Source organism: Echeneis naucrates, chromosome 9 (assembly GCF_900963305.1).
Source record: "Echeneis naucrates chromosome 9, fEcheNa1.1, whole genome shotgun sequence".
Lineage (NCBI taxonomy): Eukaryota > Metazoa > Chordata > Actinopteri > Carangiformes > Echeneidae > Echeneis > Echeneis naucrates.
Window position 1 is genome coordinate 24,103,606 of NC_042519.1, and position 18,838 is coordinate 24,122,443.

Below are 18,838 nucleotides of genomic sequence, written 5' to 3' on the forward strand. Positions count from 1 at the left end.
TTGTTTGATCTATAAAATGTTAAATGTTGTCCCTTAAACGAAGCCCAGCTCATCTCAGTTAATCATGCTGATGAGGGACGCTTTGAGTCTGCACATGTTGGGTCTGTATCTGTGTGTTCCACACAGATCCTTTCACCTCTCCAGGCGACACACTGATTCACTGATGGGAGTCTTACAGCAGTTTGGCCTGCGTGAACTGACAGCTGGAGCTCGACCACCTGAGACACTGATATCACTATGGCAACACATAGAATCCATCACCTTTTTTATTATGAGAAATGATTTTATATAGGATTTCCTTTATTTTTTGGGTGGTGGTGTGATACTGTTAATCTGTGGGAATGCAAAAACTCTATTTTATTTTCTGAAACCTTAGTGAACCGTTGGAGCTGGAAACACCGACGTTCACCCTTTGGATAGTTTGGAATATGAGACGTATCCGTCTGGTTGTATTTAGGTTACCATAGCAACAGTCAGGGAGCAGGTCTGCGGCCATGACTGAAATGCCAAAAGTCGTGCTGCGTTCAGGTGCTGATTATTGTGAAAACCCAGCCTGGGAACAGGAGCACTTCCTGCAGCTTCATATGATAACATAATAAACTTTATTCAAACACACTCCAGTTCTGGTTCATTATGTAATAAGCAACATACTGACAAGAATCTGTATATGTGACAAAACTGGCTAATTTAACACAGTAAAGGCTCTAAATCATGTTTTAATGTGATGTCATGTTCAGTTCCTGTCTCAACTCAATTTTGACCCGAAGTTATTATTTAAACCATAAAACCCAGATTTATATATATATACACATTTTTAAATCTTTTTTTAGACAACAATTTAAATGCCTCATTAATAGAAATGTATGAATATATGTATTTTACCTTATGAAATTTAGACTGTCAATCTGTCCATCGTTAGTGGTCGTGGCTCCTTACTCGTGATGTCATAAACCTGTTTACTAATTCTGGTTTTAAAATTCCGCTTCACACACAAAAGGACGACGAAAGTTTTCATTCACGTTTCTTCTTTGTTAAAAATGTTTAAGTCGCCTTATTGATCTTGATAATTGGACCTGTATGTTTTCTTTATTTCACATCTTAAGATTTTTATATTTTCGCTTACGTCCCCTGCCTGTGTGCGCCATGACGTCATCCTCTTGCGTCACTTCCACGCAGGCCTCGCTCCAGACTCGGCGCTCCGAGCTGTCACCGTCTGACCGGCAGAGGCGAAGGACATCCGGGGAGCCGGCCGAGAGGGGAGCCGTGGACACGCGTTTCTCCAGGTCAGCAGGGGGAGAGTGGGGAAAGCTCCGAGCTCTGCTCCCGCACACAGACACGCAATCGGGCGGGAGTTTGGAGAGTAAACGTTAAAAAAAAAAAAAAAGTTTAACGGGATCTGCCCAAACAAACCCTGCTAGCATGTTAGCTAACATGCTAACAGGGTTTGTTACTAACCGCCGGGGCCTTGTCCTCGGACAGACTCCGGACTCCTCCAGCTGTCGGTTTCTGGAGGACGTTAGGATTCACTTGGGGGAAGGAAAAGTCTGATTTTAACGCCAGGTTACCTTTATCAGGTGAAACCGGCTAACGCGCGTTTAGCCGCCGGCCCAACGTGCTAATGGGAAGGAACAGTAGGAACACATCGGAGAGGCTAGCCGGCTAACACGGGACCTTAGCGCGTTAGCTGTGGAGCTAGCCACTCAGGACAGACAGCAGAAACTCCCATCGGCGGAATTTCACCGTGTTTTGGACCAGGCAGTCATTTTCGGTAACTCATGACTCGTGAAAGGACAGAGTGACTGACACACAACTCGGCCAATAAGAACCCCCGGAGTCCAGTTTCTGGGCGGGATTTCTCTCAGACAGCCAATCGGGAGCAGCGGCAGGCCGGTGTGGGCCGGGCCGGTCTGAGGGACTGAGAATGGAGGCAGGGAGACTCAACAAGGTCAAAACAGTGAGACAGACAGACAGGGGGACAATGAGACAGACAGGGGGACACAGGGAGACTCAACAAGGTCAAAACAGTGAGACAGAGACAGACAGGGGGACAATGAGACAGACGGGGGACACAGGGAGACTCAACAAGGTCAAAACAGTGAGACAGAGACAGACAGGGGGACAATGAGACAGACTGGGGACAAAGGGAGACTCAACAAGGTCAAAACAGTGAGACAGAGACAGACGGGGACACAGGGAGACTCAACAAGGTCAAAACAGTGAGACAGAGACAGACAGGGGGACAATGAGACAGACGGGGGACACAGGGAGACTCAGCAGAGATTCTGAGCTCTCAGGGATTTGGTGGTGTCTCAGGGGGACACCTTCGTCCTCCTTCTGGCTCCCAGGGACTCGGAACAGGTTCTGAGCAGATGGAAGCCCAATGGGCCAAAAATCCAAAGAGTCTCAAAGAAGCCCAGTCACGGGGGTGGAGGTGGACTAAACTTGTGGACAAAGTTGCTGATTGATCGACCAATCACTGCAGCTCTGGGCCGCACATGTGGCGTTCACTTCCAGTATGGGCTTCACTGGAATTCGAGCTGCAGGTCCTGATAAAGTCCAAACTGACCATCTTCAGGGACTGTTTCCATGCTAACCCATCGGCCGACGGGTGTCAACAGGCTCTGCAGTAGCAGTGGGACCGAACTGATGGCCAAAGAAAAGTTCCTTCATGTTTGTTCTAGAGCTGATCTTCATCAGAAACCACCCTCTGTGTGTGTTAACACCTGAACTGGGGATGACTTAGGAGGCGTAGCTACTGTGTGATTGACAGACTGTACCACCCAATTAGGGCTGAGACAGAGCAGGTCAGCCCCACCCCTCACTCCTTCTGCAAATTTGTCTTCCACTAGTTTGAAAAAACCAAGATGGCTGACGGACAAATGACAAAGTAGAGATGTCAGAATGTTCTGGATTTTGTGTCAGTTCTCATGATATTCCTGAGCGCACTGACAGGAAACAGTAATTTATAATGTGGATGGGGGTCTTCTGTCTCTAACACAGTGTGTGTCTCTCTCTCTCTCTCTCTCTCTCAGTGGACAGACCAGTGGACAGTGGACGTTTCCTTCATCCTTCTCGGTGGAGTTTTATTTCCTGTCTTTGTTCTGAGGACGCCCAGCCTGTCGGACTGACCACCACCACTGTGTGTGTGTGACACTTTAAGGACTGCTTATGCATCGTTTAAGGACTTGCGCGGCGCGTTTGCGCCCGCTCACCGCCTCACAGGCGGCTCAGACTATAGGCCAGCAACGGCCAATCACAGTTGCCTCCACTGGCAGCGCAAGGACATTTCAGCCAATCAGGTGCTACTCTGCACCTGTGGCCTCAGAGCCGTTCCTGAACGGGACGAGTTCCAACTATGTGGAGGAGATGTACTACGCCTGGCTGGAGAACCCCAAGAGTGTCCACAAGGTAAGGATCAGTGGAGCCCCCTTCTGGCCTGGCCCCCAGAACAGCAGCTCCTGGGTTTGACTGTGTGTGTGAAAATGGCAGAAATGCATGTGGGTGACGGTGCAGAGAGGAAGCACCCCCTATAGGGCAGAGTGTCCATCACATTTTAGGAGCAGGCTAAAAATAGAAGCTCGGCCGTATGACAGAGTTTAGGTGAGCAGACAGAAAGTGAAGGAGGGCACATTTTCAACACCCCGTCACAGGCCTGTCCGTCAAGTCACAAATCAAAGTGTTTCTGTTCAGTGAAGAAGAAAATCTCACGAACCAAGAAACTTAAAAATAATCATTTTCTTTCAACAATTGGTTTAAAAAATGGTAACTGCTCATAAAATGAGTTTGTTTGTTCAAAAAAGTATGGAGTATTTTATTATAAAGGAGAAACAAGAGAGTATAAAGTAGAATAAATGGATTCTGGTTGGCTGACTGGCCTGTTGATCCAACAGCTCCAGAGAGGGAATGGAAAAATACACTGAGATGGTTTTTGGCACTTAAAATAAAATTAATCCTCCTACCTTCTGCCTCAGGAGCTTTTAGTGACGTCTTAATATGAATTTTATCTGGCAGCTAAACACACCTGAGCTGAAGGGCTAATAAACAATAGACTATATGTGACTGCCAATTTTGAGGATGGAGGTTCACGCAATACGTTCTGCACCGAAGTGTGTGTGTTTTACTTTATGTGTCACGGTTGTTATGTAATGATCAAATATGAATGGTCAGTGTGAACTCTCTGGTTGTAGCTTAGCAAACTGACAAATAAAACACAGAACGAACGCACACACTGTACATCAGAGTGATGATATGAAAATATGGAATACTGAATGTCTCTATCACTGTTTTTGATCAAATATTGGCCTGAACTTTTTCAACTTTCCCAGGATTCAGTTCATCTAACATCCATTTTGGTTTTTACCCTCTGACTTGTTATTCCTCCTTGATGATTTATTGTTTTTTTTTTTCTCCTTAATGCTCTAAGGCTCACATATTTTCATCACTTTGTGTTTTTTCTTTTTCCAATAACCAAAGAAAGGTTCCTCTCATATGTTTGGGTTGTTTCTGTCTTTATCTGATCAGGAGATCTGCTCATTAATGATGAAAAATCAGCTCTAAATATCTGACTGTCTTAATTTTGTCAACACAATAAACTTCTCCTCATTTGCTTAATGTAGTTTATCTAAAAAATGAGGAAAAGCTCAATGTTTGTTTTTAGTTCTTGTTTTCAGTCTTTGCTGAGTTGGAAAGAATCAGCTGATTCTGAGTACGAGGAGACTTACAAAAAATGAAAAACACAAAGAGATGAAATACAGAGAAGACTGAATGTGAGTCTAAAAGTGCGAAACCCCCCCAAAAAGGACCCATTCTGTATCTGTCATATGACATATGAGCCCCCTCCCTCACTGTTGATTTGAACTTCATGGTGGTGATGAATCTCTGAGCACTGAGCTGCAGGAGTCAGCATTAGAAACTCAGTTATGAATGAACATCTGGATGTGTTTGTCTCGCTGAGCTCAGCTCATAGAGATGTTTGAGAGTCACGAGTCCACTACGAGCTGAATAACCACAGACAGACGGAGTGCTGATGGGAGGGGGGCAGAATGTTTCCTGTCCTGTTGCCTCCCATCAGTTTGTGAGCTGCCCTTCTGAAGCATCCAGTTTATAATCTGTCTGTCAGACATCTTGGTTTTTGAAACCAAAATGTTTGGGGAAAATCTAAGTCAAAGTCGTCTAGAGTTTGAGACAAGAGCTGGAAACAGCAAGTTGTTCTTTGTTTTTCATTTTGTGTCCTTTCTTCTCAACCCTTTCTCTTCTTCGTCCTCCTCCCCTCCAGTCGTGGGATGTGTTTTTCCGTAACGCTAACGCCGGCGCTCCCCCCGGTGCTGCCTACCAGTCTCCTCTGGGTTTGTCTGCAGCTCCTCAGCTCTCATCTCTGGTTGGAGCTCAGCCCAACGTGGAGAAGCTGGTTGAGGATCACCTGGCAGTCCAGTCCCTGATCAGGGCCTACCAGGTACAGGACTAACCACAAGGGGTCACATGATCCTGTCAGTCTGCTACTCATATCTATAATATTATTATTTAACTATTCATTTGAGTTAAGATAATTCAGAGTGAAAGATGTGATCTTGTCATTACGTCAGATTCTCAACTAGGAACTGAATCATGGCATTTGATTTAATTTCTATTTGTCCATGTTCCCTGATAATGTCACTGTTTTCCTTTAGTAAGATAATGTGGCAGTTTTTGATAATCAGATTTATTTGCACTATTTCCATTGTTAGAATGATTCTTCTTTGAAGTGAGATGTTGGACATTTTGTGGTGTAGAGTTTCTCAACCTCATGGATTCATTTGGCTGCTGATGTTTCTGTTTGTAATTACAGTTCCATTTAACTTTACTAAACTGCTCCACAAACTTCCATGAGGTCTGGTTGAGAAACCCTGATCGATGATGTCATCTTGAGGTGTCTTCACAGGTCACACGAACCAAATCTTTTGTCTTTATCAAAGCTCGTCGTGGCGGCTCGTGTTGATGATGTCATTATTGAAATGAAAATGATAATTCGGCTAGTTTTATATTCAAGGACTCCCTTAAAAGCAGTTCAATTCTTGCACAAAAGACCTTAATTTTCCTTAAAGGATGAAGTAAGACTTCCTTAAACTAAAAAAGTTAACCCAAACACCCTTAGCTCTTCTCCTTAAGTATTTAAGGTTTTTTATACTTTTATACTTATGGAATCACTTCAGTAAGATGATAAATGAACATCCCAGTGACACTGAGCTGTGTGACTGTCATTTGTCAGGTGGGTCATTTTAATGTCACATGATCTCACTGTTCGGGCGTAGTTGAGGTGTTTCCGTACCTCAGATCAACAGAAAACTGCTGAACTTTACAGGAACAGTAACTGGATGTTCCCACTGACTTGTCATCACGTGGTTGTGGACCTGTGAAGCCCTCCAGGTGTCTGTCCTGACCTGTGTGTTTTGATAACCAGGTGTGTGTGTGTGTTTAGGTGATCGGGCATCACAATGCTCTGCTGGATCCTCTGGGAATCAGCTGTGTGAATTTTGATGTTGCTCCGGTCAATACCGGCTTCCAGGACGTCGGTGAGAACGCCACAACAAAAAACCAAATGCAGCCAGTGGTGTTAATGTTGCTTTTCCCTCCCACCCTTCCTCTCTCCTCCTTCTCCTGTTTCTCTCACCCTGCTATTCTCTTTCTTCCTGATTTCCTGTTGACCTTTTTGCACTTTTCCCTTTCTCTGTCTCAATCCTTTGCTCCGATGCTTCTCACCCACTCACCTCTCCCTTCCATTTATTCTGTTGCATCTCGTTTTCTCCTCATCTCTCCGTCTCTTCACTTTCTCCTTCATTTCGTTCATTCCTCCTCCTCCTCCTCCTCCTCCTCCTCCTGTCCCGGGTGGGCTCTGTACTGTTGTCACCCTTGTAGATCCGAGGCCATCATGTGGCCCAGTTGGACCCCCTCGGCATCATGGACGCAGATCTGGACTCGTGTGTCCCCACAGACATTATCACCTCCTCCGATAAGCTGGGTGAGGAGCAAACCTGTATGAACCTGGTCTGCCTCTAGTGCAGCTGCTGCATCTGACCGCCAGTTGGGCCGTTTGTCTCTGAAACTCTGTCTTCACTCAAACTTTGTTGTACAACATTCTTGTGAACATTCAGGAATTTTTAGTCTTAGATTTGTTCTCATATATGATGAATGTTTCTGAACACCAACAGTCTTCAGTTCCTGGTGCAGAAACATTTCTGGATTATGTCCGTAGATTCCTCAGTTTGTCTGGAAACTACCACATCCTAAATTTGTCCTTTAAATGAACACTAGATGTTGTTGGAGAAACTGAAAGCTGGAGCCGTCCTCCTCACTGAGGACAGAGCAGGTCTCAGTTTGCCATCAAAGCCTCTTAATGCTAATGGGATTGAAAGTGTAGCAAGAGATTCAGGCCTAAAGTGTCGTAACCTGGTTTTAATCTGTATTGAATGCCTTTTATCTCAAAGTCTCCCGTGCAGAACAAACCAACAGCGTTGACTCTTCAGGGTGAAGACGCTCCTGAACATCAGCGTTAGTTCTCCCTGATGATTTGAACTCCCTTCCCAAGCTTTTTCTAACAAACTCTGATTTTGGCAGCCATTTGGTCTCAGTGCTTCTATTGGCTTCAGTGGGTGATGTCACAGCCAGTCAGAGAGTCTCTGGATCAGTCCTGTGTGTTTCTGAGTTTATTGTGTTGACAGAATAAAGACAATCAGATATTTGGAGCTGATTTTTCATCATTAATAAGCAGAACTCCTGATCAGATAAAGATAGAAACTTCAGATCAGCTGTAGAACGACCCAAACACGTGCAGAGCTGTTGGGAGTACTTTGAGAGGGGGGGTAAATATGAATTTTGTGCTGTAGTGAATATTTGGGGAAGCAGGACAGAGACAATATAAACTATCTCTGTTGGTTTGTCCCTGCAGGAAATTTGATGACAGTTTGCCAATTTTTTCGAAAAGAAAAATCAGACTTTAAAAGTGCATAAAAACTTAAGATTTCATCCAGACAAAAAAAAGAATAAGAGTTTCTTTCGGTGCCAGCTAACACCAGCTTCGTCATGCTGTTTGCTCAGTGCCTGTGGCTCTGCAGCGTTTCTGCTTGGACAGGTTGGCTCTGAGGCCTCAGTCGTTTGTTTTTGGAAAGCTCTGGCTGTGTTTGCTTCTGTAGAGATGTTTGTTGACTCGACTGTGTCCACTGTTAATGAAAGTGATCTGTCAAGTAATGTTCCAAATTAACAAGCTTCCTGCTTCTGATTGGTCGTAACCTCGGAGCAGATACTGAACCACAGCTACAGATGCGCACACATGAAATGTGATGAGATTAGATGAGATCTGAGTTGGACCTTTCATGTTGACATTTTTCTGGAGCCACAAAGTCTGAACTGTCTGTGCCTCAGCTGAAATAATCAGCCATAGTGAGTGAAAAGGCTGATGAACACGTCATTGTAGACGGAGATGGGCTGTGTTCAGATAATCCTTCATGTTTGTGGTGTGTTTGACATCAGGAGCTCAGCTTACATTGCTCTGAAGTGAACTGAGCCAGTTAAAGGGACAGTTTTTCTGTATCCAGTCCCTTCTCCTCTTTACTGCAGCTGACTCCAGCTGCATTTTTAATCATGTTTGGTCTCAGACCGTATTTAAACATCTTTGTTCTGGGATTTCATACTGTCCCTGGTGCAGCAGGGCTTCTTGTTTGGAGAAACCCTCAGTGTGGTTTGGCTGTGCTGTTGCTTCTTGATTGAGGGCTATTTAAACTCAGCATGGTGTTCAGGCCATCTGTCCGTTTCCTCCACCACTCTGAATCCTCCAAACCAAACTTAATCTGACGACAAATAAAAGGTGGTGGAGACGTCCAGATGCCGGGGCTGATGTTTTAGTCTTTCAGCTGCAGTAGTTTTTGTTGTGGTTTAAAATGTCCGTGGGTGTTGGGGTTTGAACCGGTGGTGCATCACTAACAGTGTCCGGGTATCTCTTCCTCTGCTGCCCTGCTGCTGACCCATCCAGACGTGGCCATTTTCAAGGAGAGACTGAGAATCCTCACGGTAGGAGGTACGCAGACCCACGACAACGCTGACATGTCACTGCGCAGGGCTGACAAGCCAATAGTCCATCAGTGTCCCAACCGCTGTCCATGCAGGTTACTTCCACAGGAAGTCCAGGAAGTGAGAACCAGGTGCTGCTGGATCTGCTTCTGACGTCCTGAGCTCCTGTCCAGGTCTCTGCACCACAGGGAGGATGGAGGGATATTTCAATATAATAATATAAGAACTTTATATAAACGTGAACAGTCTCCTCATGATGAGAGGACTCAGCTGTGGTCTGAGACAGCAGCAGCTGTTTGCTGAACAATGTGCCGTAATGTTGGTGAAATATCCCTCTAAGACCTCAGTCCACAGGAGACGTCCAGCAGAAATCCACACACTGCAGATCAGCATGTTCAGCCTCTGACCTCTGCTCTGTGTAGCTTTGTTAGCTTCTAGCTGCTAATAGCACCTGGCCCAGTGCGTAATGTCTCTGATAGATGATTAGAAACTTCACGTGGAGTCTACAAGCAGGAGTAGAATTATTTTTAGCTGTGGTTGGAAAAACTGACAATTCTGAAGAGTAGACATTCTAATTTTATTTAAAGGACAGCATGGACATTAAAACTGTTATCAGGACCATCAGTCAGTGCGTTAGTACATTTGGACAGGTGTCAGTCCAGATTTAAAAGTGACCCTGGTCATGTGACCTGCTGCAGGCTCCATGTTTGTATCCCAGCGATGAAGCAGCTGGTGTCCTGCACCGTCAGGAGACACACACGAAGACGCACAGCAGCAGGACTACCATGTTGTGTTTAAGGAACAGGATTCCTGTCTGGAGTAAACTGAGCAGTTTATTAGGAACACCTGGTTGTTCAGGGGTCTGCTCCAGCTCGGTAGGTGAGGTGTTCCTAATGAAGTGATCAGGAAGTATGGTGCTGTACAAACAGACACATGTGGACTGAGTGTGTGATGTGTGTTTCAGAGTCAGACTGCCACTCTCAGCTCAGTGTTGGCTGCAGACAGAGCGGTAAACCTCACAGACTGGTTTGTGCCTGTGTCGCCTTTTGACCCCCCCCCCCACAGAGGGGTGAACGCTGAGGGTGTTCAGGGGCCAATGTCCCGCCTGTTGTCTGTCAGCATCATGATTGGCCAGCTCTTGTCGGTGTGTCTCTGCAGCTTGTCAGAGGGTGTGAGCTTTCTGATTGGCTGAGCCAGCTGTCAGCCTGTAATGGGTCAGGAAACATGAAGTTTAAAGGCAGTTTTTACTGGATTTAGGGAGCCGGGACTTTTTCAGCCGAGTGAAGTCAAAAACATCGCAGATATGAATTTATGACTCTCTCTCTCTCTCTCTCTCTCTCTCTCCCCCTTCTCTCTCTCTCTCTCCCTCCCTCTCCTCCCTCTCTCCCCTTCTCTCTCTCTCTCTCCCTCCCTCTCCTCCCTCTCTCTCTCTCTCTCTCTGTCTCTCTCTCTCCCTCCCCTCCCTCTCCCCCTCTCTCTCTCTCTCGCCCTCTCTCTCTCTCTCTCCCCCTCTCTCTCTCTCTCTCCCCTTCTCTCTCTCTCACTCTCTCTCTCTCCCTCCCTCCCTCTCTCCCCTCTCTCTCTCTCTCTCTCTCCCTCCCCCTCCCCTCCCTCTCCCCCCCTCTCTCTCTCCCTCCCTCTCTCCTCTCCCTCTCCCCCCCTCCCTCTCTCCCCTCTCTCTCTCTCTCTCTCTCCCTCCCTCTCTCAGTAACATCTCCATCTCTAACCATCTGAAGTTATAAAATAACTGATTCAACTCCCATAATCCTTCACTGTGTCTCGTGTTCCCGCTCACCCCTCATTGCTGTGGTCATGGCTGCTGTGTGTATTTGATTTAAAAACAACCAGATAGAGACCAGTGCTGATCGGAGGCCTAGAGGTCTGGAGCTGCGTCTGGGTGGCAGCAGAGCTGAGAGCTGGACTGATGGGGTCTCTGGGTTGAGTGATGCTCTGAGTTCAGGATGTCAGTAGCTTCAGTTTCAAGAAGTTAGTTCTTTGTTTCTGTCATCAGAATACCAAAATAAAAAACGGGAACTCAAAAAGGAGAAGCCTGGAAGAACGACGTTACCATGAGGGAAAAGGTAAATATTTCAAAATAAAAGCCAGGACGAACTCGGGTTTCAGACTGTTATATTTAATAGATACATTAGTTTTTTGCCACACGGCCCATCAGTAAGCCTTCAGATTGGTAACCACAGATTGGTGAACTCGGCGTCATCAGACCCTGCTGCCATCCAGACCAGGATCCCTTTAGTCCAGAACAGCTCTGGTCCAGCTTGTTAAACCTTTATCCGCTGATCCCAGTCCTGATCCCAGTCCTGATCCCAGTCCAAGTCTCAGGCTAACTCAAACAGAAGAGCAGAAAAACCACATCAGTTTCGTGGAGCTGTGATGTTTCTGAACAACCAGCGGCTTCCTAAGACTCAAACCTGCTGTTGCCTGGAAACATCAGCTGCTCTGTGACGAAGGCGGATCAGGATTTGACCTGAAGACCAGTGTCCACCCTCTGAGTCTGAGACCCTAACTCACGTTGTCACCCTTTGACCCTGGAGGTTCATGGACGCTGGTCTTCAGAGATCCTCAACAGTCAGCGAGACACAAACCAACAGCAGGGCGGTGTGTGTGTGTGTCTGTATCGTTTCTGCTCAGACGCACAGAAACAATGAGAAGAAGAAAACTACAGTCCTGACTGTTTGCTGTGATGAATGAAACTGATGATGTTATCATCTGACGTCTTTCTTCCCTTCTCCCCTTTTTATTTATTTATTTATTTATTTATTTATTTATTTATTTATTTATTTATTTTTATATTTATTTTTATTTTTATTTTTATTTTTATTTTTATTTTTTTTTGGGGGGGGGGGTGGGGGCAACTGATCTTCCTCCTCTGGACCTCACCCCCCCCCCTTCTGGTCCTGCTCTATCTCTAATACTCTTCCTCTTCTTCCTTCTTCATGTTGTGTTATTTCATTCATGACTAACTCTCATCTGCATGTTGTCTGAGACCTGTTTGTGTGTTTCTCTGGTTCCCCCATCCTTCATTCTCTTTTTTTTTTTTTTTTTTTTTTTCCTCCTCTCTCCGCCTGTCTCATGGTGCATCATGGGAACCTGCAGGTTTCTACGGCCTGGACGACTCAGACCTGGACAAGGTTTTCCGCCTGCCCACCACGACCTTCATTGGAGGGTCAGAGAGTGCACTCCCTCTGAAGGAGATCATCCGCCGCCTGGAGGTAAAGGTTTATCTCCCAGAATCCTCTGCTCCAGCCCTGTGACAGTCGGTGGTTTTACTCCTTCAGGAGAGACCCTGCTGGTCTCCCCTGCTGCCATTAAAACTGTTGTGTTGTGCTTGTGCGTCAGATGGCGTATTGTCAACACATCGGGGTAGAGTTCATGTTCATCAACGACCTGGAACAGTGTCAGTGGATCAGACAGAAGTTTGAGACTCCAGGAGTGATGCAGTTCACCCTGGAGGAGAAGAGGACACTGCTGGCCCGCATGGTCCGCTCCACCAGGTACACAACTCCACACAGTGGTATACATCCGTGATGGGCAATGAGATTCAGTGGTTCTAATGTGCTGTGTGTGTCTGTGTGCGCCCTCAGGTTTGAGGAGTTCCTCCAGAAGAAGTGGTCTGCAGAGAAGCGTTTTGGTCTGGAGGGATGTGAGTCTCTGATTCCAGCTTTGAAAACCATCATTGATAAATCGTCGGAGAACGGAGTGGAGAACATCATCATGGGCATGCCTCACAGGTAACACACACACTGACACACAAACACCCTCGTACACGCAGGCTTTTTTGTGTGTTTGTTCACCACCACCTCTCTGTGTGTCAGGGGTCGTCTGAACGTTTTGGCCAACGTGATCCGTAAAGAGCTGGAACAGATTTTCTGTCAGTTTGACTCCAAACTGGAAGCTGCTGACGAGGTAACAAGCGTCCTCGTTCTGCTGCTGCAGGGATCGAACCCGCGGTTCATATCACACCACACGTCCCGTTCAGGCAGCACCCTGGGTTTAACATGGATACACGGCTAACGTTAGCATTACTACCTGTTGACTGAGCTGTCAGTGAGTTCAGCATCAAACTTCATCTTTTATCTACCAACATCTGGAAACTAACAAATTATTCTGGTCTCTGTGGACCTGAATAAAAAGAACCAAACCAAGTGAGGTGGTCACAAGTTGACAGCACAAATGGGAATTGGGTTCAGCTTCAGAGGAACATGACAAACAGCCTCTTTCAGCTTGACTTTTTAATTTGACTTGAGAATAAATGATCAGCTGCAGGACAGACAGTCTAATCCATCTCAGTAACATGAATAAATCCTGCAGGAGTCCAGACCTCCATCCCCAGACCATCCTGTTTTTATAAACAAGGTCCTCCAGAGGAAACTCAGTCTGGACCTGAATCTGCTGTGGTCTCTGTCCTCAGGGCTCAGGAGATGTCAAGTATCACCTGGGAATGTACCACCGTCGTATCAACCGTGTGACAGACAGGAACATCACTCTGTCTCTGGTGGCCAACCCCTCTCACCTGGAGGCCGTGGACCCCGTGGTCCAGGGCAAGACCAAGGCCGAGCAGTTCTACTGCGGGGACAATGAAGGGAACAGGGTGAGCAGAAGCAGACCACCAGGACCTCCAGACCTGATCCAGCTCTGACTCCTAAGAACTGGTCCAGTGACACTAATGAATAGAAGTGATGAGTTTTTAGACACGCCATACGGTTTGTCTGATCCAGGATAGGAATCTGGGTCTACAGCTGTTTGAAGTTTGAGTCCTAACGTGATCCTCTACAGCAGTGGTTCTCAACCTCTAATTCATTTTTGTCCCTGATTGGTCCTAAACCACTCTGTTTTTAAACTCTCACCTACCAGAAATCCACCAGAGTGAGCAGTCTTCTCACTCTGGTAGATTTGTTGAAACTACAGAATCACTGATGACACAGAGATGAAGCTTCAGGCTCCTAATCTGACAAATGTCTGATTTAATGATGTAAGTAGTGAAAGCAGACTGTGTGTGTAGGTGATGTCCATCCTGCTCCATGGAGATGCTGCATTTGCAGGTCAGGGTATCGTCTATGAAACGTTCCACCTGTCTGACCTGCCGTCCTACACCACACATGGCACTGTGCACGTTGTCGTCAACAACCAGGTATCGAACGCACAATCAGACAATCAGATGATCATCTAAGCGATGGAGTTGGGACCCTTCTGTTGTTCCGTCTCCAGATCGGTTTCACCACGGACCCTCGTATGGCTCGGTCGTCTCCCTATCCCACCGATGTGGCTCGAGTTGTCAACGCTCCCATCTTCCACGTGAACGCCGACGACCCCGAAGCCGTGATCTACGTCTGCAAAGTGGCAGCTGAGTGGAGAGCCACGTTCCACAAGGACGTGGTGGTCGACCTGGTGAGTGTCCAGATCTGAGAGACCTTCTGCAGAGAACAGTCACACTTACTTTACACCTGTGTGTGTGTGTGCAGGTGTGTTACCGCCGGATGGGCCACAATGAGATGGACGAGCCAATGTTCACTCAGCCGCTCATGTACAAACAGATCAAGAAGCAGAAACCTGTTTTGCAGAAATATGCAGAGAAACTGATCACAGAGGGAGCAGTGAGCCGGCAGGAGTACGAGGTGACACACAGACACTGAACATGATGATACTTCTGTAAAAACAAACCTGCTTTTAGTCATGTGATGTAAATAAAAACATCATGTCATATTGATAAAGACGTCAATAAACCTGGCTGTGGAGTCTCCATGGTGATATCTGTCACTCACACTGTCACTCTTAGGAGGAAATCGCCAAGTATGATAAGATCTGCGAGGAGGCATACACTCGCTCCAAAGACAAGAAAATCCTGCACATCAAGCACTGGCTGGACTCCCCGTGGCCCGGTGAGGATCTTCAGCTCAGGAGCCTGATCTGAGGTCCTGCTGGTGGCCTCAGGTCTGGATCAAGGTCTGGTCTGAGGTCGTTGACGTGTTGATCTGTTGTCCTCAGGTTTTTTCACCCTGGACGGACAGCCGAAGTCCATGAGCTGCCCCTCCACCGGTCTGACCGAGGAGAACCTGAACCAAATCGGACAGGTGGCGTCGTCGGTCCCTGTGGAGGATTTCACCATCCATGGAGGTCTGACGCCATCTGACGCCATCTGATGCTGCGTCCCAACGGTTCAGGTCCCTGACAACTGATGTCACCGTTTCAGGTCTGAGCCGTATCCTGAAGGGCCGAGGTGAGATGGTTCGTAACCGGACCGTGGACTGGGCTCTGGGGGAGTACATGGCCTTTGGATCGCTGCTGAAGGAGGGAATCCACATCAGACTGTCGGGACAGGACGTGGAGCGAGGCACCTTCAGGTAAACAGTCAGCCTTCTGAACCGACACACCGTCCAAATCCTGCTGCTGATGCAGTTTGTCTCTTTTAGCCACCGTCACCACGTCCTCCACGACCAGAACGTGGACAAGAGGACCTGTATTCCCATGAACCACCTGTCCCCCGACCAGGCGCCATACACCGTCTGCAACAGCTCGCTGTCCGAGTACGGAGTCCTGGGTCAGTGTCGGGTCCAGGGGATTTCATTTGAACAGGTTTTTGTTGAGTCCATCTCTGTGGATCGGTCACGTCCCTCCTGTGTCTCCAGGCTTCGAGTTGGGTTTTGCGATGGCGAGTCCGAACGCTCTGATCCTGTGGGAAGCTCAGTTCGGAGACTTCCACAACACGGCGCAGTGCATCATAGACCAGTTCATCTGTCCGGGTCAGGCCAAGTGGGTCCGCCAGAACGGCATCGTGCTGCTGCTGCCGCACGGCATGGAGGGCATGGTGAGACCGCACGCACGCACGCACGCACACACTCAGGTGAGCCTCAGGGTCTAATGTTAGCTGGTTTTGTTTTCAGGGTCCAGAACATTCTTCAGCTCGTCCAGAGAGATTCCTTCAGATGTGCAACGACGATCCAGACGTCATGCCAGTAAGACGCGTGCGCACACACACACACACGCGCACACAGTTTATTCAGATCGTCTCCTTCTTGTCTCTCAGAACATCACAGATGACTTTGCAGTTCGTCAGCTGTACGACTGTAACTGGATTGTGGTGAATTGCTCTTCTCCTGGAAACTACTTCCATGTTCTCAGACGACAGATTCTACTTCCCTTCAGGAAGCCCGTAAGACAGACAGACAGACACACACACACACACACACACCCCTCTGGTCCTGGTCCGGTCCGATACAGGACACTAACGATCAGTCAATCACAGGAGGAAGTGACGATCAGCTCAGCTGCTGTTTCTGACCCTGATCCATGATCGTCACATGGTCAGGTCTTGATCAGAGTCTGGTTCAGGTTCGGGTCTTGATCCGATCTTTCTTCTACCGTCAGCTCATCATCTTCACTCCCAAGTCTCTGCTGCGTCACCCAGAGGCCAGATCCAGCTTTGACGAAATGATGCCAGGTAACCTTGTCCTGTCTTTTTCGTCCTTGTCGTTGTTGCTGCTGTTGCTGATTGAGGCTGACCTCCCCTGCAGGGACGCACTTCCAGAGGCTGATCCCAGAGGGGGGCTCAGCGGCGGGGCGTCCAGAGGAGGTGAAGAGGCTGATCTTCTGCACTGGGAAGGTTTATTATGAGCTGACCAAAGAGAGGAAGAACAGAGGGATGGACGACAACGTGGCCATCGCTCGCATAGAGCAGGTACTCACAGACACACACAGATACACACAGAGAGACTTACAGGGACAGAGACGCACAAACCTCTCCCTCTCTCTCCTCCCAGTTGTCTCCATTCCCGTTCGACCAGGTGAAGGCGGAGTCAGAGCGTTTTGCCAATGCTGACTTGGTGTGGTGTCAGGAGGAGCACAAGAACCAGGGTTACTATGACTACGTGAAGCCTCGCATCAGGACCACCATCCAGAGAGCCAAGCCTGTCTGGTAACTATCATCGACGTGTCACTGTGACATCACTGAGGAACAGGTGCTCACCTTTACCGGCTTTCGTCTCTGTGTGTCAGGTATGCTGGCAGGGAGCCGGCCGCCGCCCCGGCAACAGGAAACAAGAACACTCACCTGATGGAGCTGCGCCGTTTCCTGGACACGGCCTTTGACCTGGACGCATTCAAAGATCAGCAGTAAACCTGCAGCAGGGAGGAGCCCCCCCACCCCACCCCCACCCAACTGCATTCAAATCACACACAGATGGCAGCATCAACACACACACAGTCTGAGAGCACCATGTGGTCAGAAGTACACACAGTACACACGTAGTGTATCTATCAATCAGTTTAACACACTTGGCTGTCCACATGGTGAATTGAGGGCAGGGTTCGTTCAGGTGACAAAAATACTGATGAGGATAAAAATATCAAATCCAACGTGCAGCGTTAGCACATGAATTTGGTATTGACTGAATTCTGTTTGTTTTCGGTTTCTAGAGTTTGAATTGCAGCTGGAAAAAATCTAATTTTAAACTCTGAGAGCTGCAGTTCCAGAAGCTTCTGAGTCTGAGCAGCAGGGAAAGTTATTTTATGGAAAAAGAAGACGAACCTTAATGACCCCTTGACCTCTCAACACACACCTTCCTCCGTCCTCACACACACACACAGACACACTCTTCCGGCAGGTCAGCGTTGTTACAGAGCAAACGGTTCAGAACACAGTGACTCTTCCTCCTTTCTTTTCTCATCCTCATCACTTCTCATCCCGACTCCAACACCATCTCCTGTTAGTGCTTTTTGTTTTTCTTCTTGAATGTCTCGTTAGCATCGTTAGCACTCCCTATTGAAAACCAATGGTGCAGGATTGTATCACTACAGCAGATGGAGGTTTTCTTGCCTTTCAGCGGGTGTGATTTCTCGTCAACAAAAGTTTGTAATTAGTCACCATGGCAACGCTTAATTGGCACGCTGAGATTTAATTTTACTTGTCTTTTATGTTGAAGGGGTGCTTGGGGAATAAAATGGTGGTGTTCATAAACTCGACCAAATACACTGCTGAAGATGATGATTTTACCCCTCGGCTTCTCTCTCTCTCTCTCTCTCTCCCTCCCCCCCCCACCCCCACCCCCCGTGCCAAAACTGGACCGGAGCGGCTCATGTTTTTATTGTTTTTGGTGTCGAGCAGCTGAATGAACTCTGTCAGCAGGAAAACAAACGAATGAAACGACAGCAGAAGGTGAATCAGCTGCAGGTGTTCTGGCTCCTGTGAGACAAAGAATGATTTATTTATTTTCATAATAGGGGATGAAATTCTCTTCATTATTTTACTTCATTCAATAAAGAAAACTATGTACTGAAAATCTTCTTCTGTCCTGATTGGAGGATTAATCTTCACTGACAACACCAATACTTTCTAACATGTTCCCTTCAGGTGCAATTTGGAATTTCCCAGCTGGATTTAGTTTTAAATTGACCTTCATAGCTTACATAATACAAAAAAGTTATGACTTTTTTATATTAAAGGTCCATAATTTAACTTCTTCAGGCTTTTATTGTGAAGTTTGTGGTTTCAAGAACCAACAGCCTTCTCAGTGTTGTTACCTGGTTTACGATCCGAGACCAGATGGACCTCGAACATCTGATGGGTTTGGTATCGGTAAGGTGAATGAGCAGCAGCTCAAACGTCACAGTGACGCCTGCTGGACATCAGAGGAGCTACAGCTTCCTTCCCTCACTTTCTCTGTGTCCTGTGTCCTAGCTCCCTTTGTTTCATCCCTCCTTAGCAGTGAATGAAACCTCACTGCCACAGGTGTGTGCGCGTGTGCGTCCAGTTGCCATGGTAACAGCGGCTCAGGTCAAGCACATG

The 18,838-nt window shown here is 47.3% G+C and overlaps 1 protein-coding gene across 3 annotated transcripts; it reads left to right on the forward strand.

Moving 5' to 3' along the window:
• The first annotated feature begins 1,172 nt into the window (after window positions 1–1,172).
• Window positions 1,173–18,327, forward strand: ogdha (oxoglutarate dehydrogenase a). Of its 3 annotated transcripts, XM_029509633.1 has the most exons (24): window positions 1,173–1,283; window positions 3,033–3,408; window positions 5,276–5,452; window positions 6,892–6,994; window positions 9,002–9,046; window positions 12,154–12,269; window positions 12,397–12,551; window positions 12,642–12,788; window positions 12,873–12,963; window positions 13,469–13,648; window positions 14,060–14,188; window positions 14,266–14,445; window positions 14,520–14,672; window positions 14,834–14,936; window positions 15,043–15,171; window positions 15,248–15,398; window positions 15,468–15,595; window positions 15,684–15,862; window positions 15,939–16,010; window positions 16,082–16,207; window positions 16,423–16,495; window positions 16,569–16,732; window positions 16,815–16,969; window positions 17,050–18,327. In XM_029509633.1, exons 2-24 carry the CDS (start codon window positions 3,169–3,171, stop codon window positions 17,168–17,170), a joined length of 3,117 nt encoding a protein of 1,038 aa, XP_029365493.1. In that variant the 5' UTR covers window positions 1,173–1,283; window positions 3,033–3,168; the 3' UTR covers window positions 17,171–18,327. The 3 variants fall into 3 exon arrangements, with proteins under 3 accessions (XP_029365493.1, XP_029365495.1, XP_029365494.1); XM_029509635.1 differs by lacking the exons at window positions 6,892–6,994; window positions 9,002–9,046 and adding an exon at window positions 6,455–6,548; XM_029509634.1 differs by lacking the exon at window positions 9,002–9,046.
• Window positions 18,328–18,838: the final 511 nt, after the last annotated feature.

Coding starts and splice junctions, on each gene's coding strand:
- ogdha (XM_029509633.1), top strand. CDS start 3,169: ATGCATCGTTTAAGGACTTGCGCGGCGCGTTTGCGCCCGCTCACCGCC. Junction 6,995..9,001: donor CACCTCCTCCGATAAGCTGG/GTGAGGAGCAAA, acceptor TGACCCATCCAG/ACGTGGCCATTTTCAAGGAG. Junction 15,596..15,683: donor GTCCGAGTACGGAGTCCTGG/GTCAGTGTCGGG, acceptor CTGTGTCTCCAG/GCTTCGAGTTGGGTTTTGCG.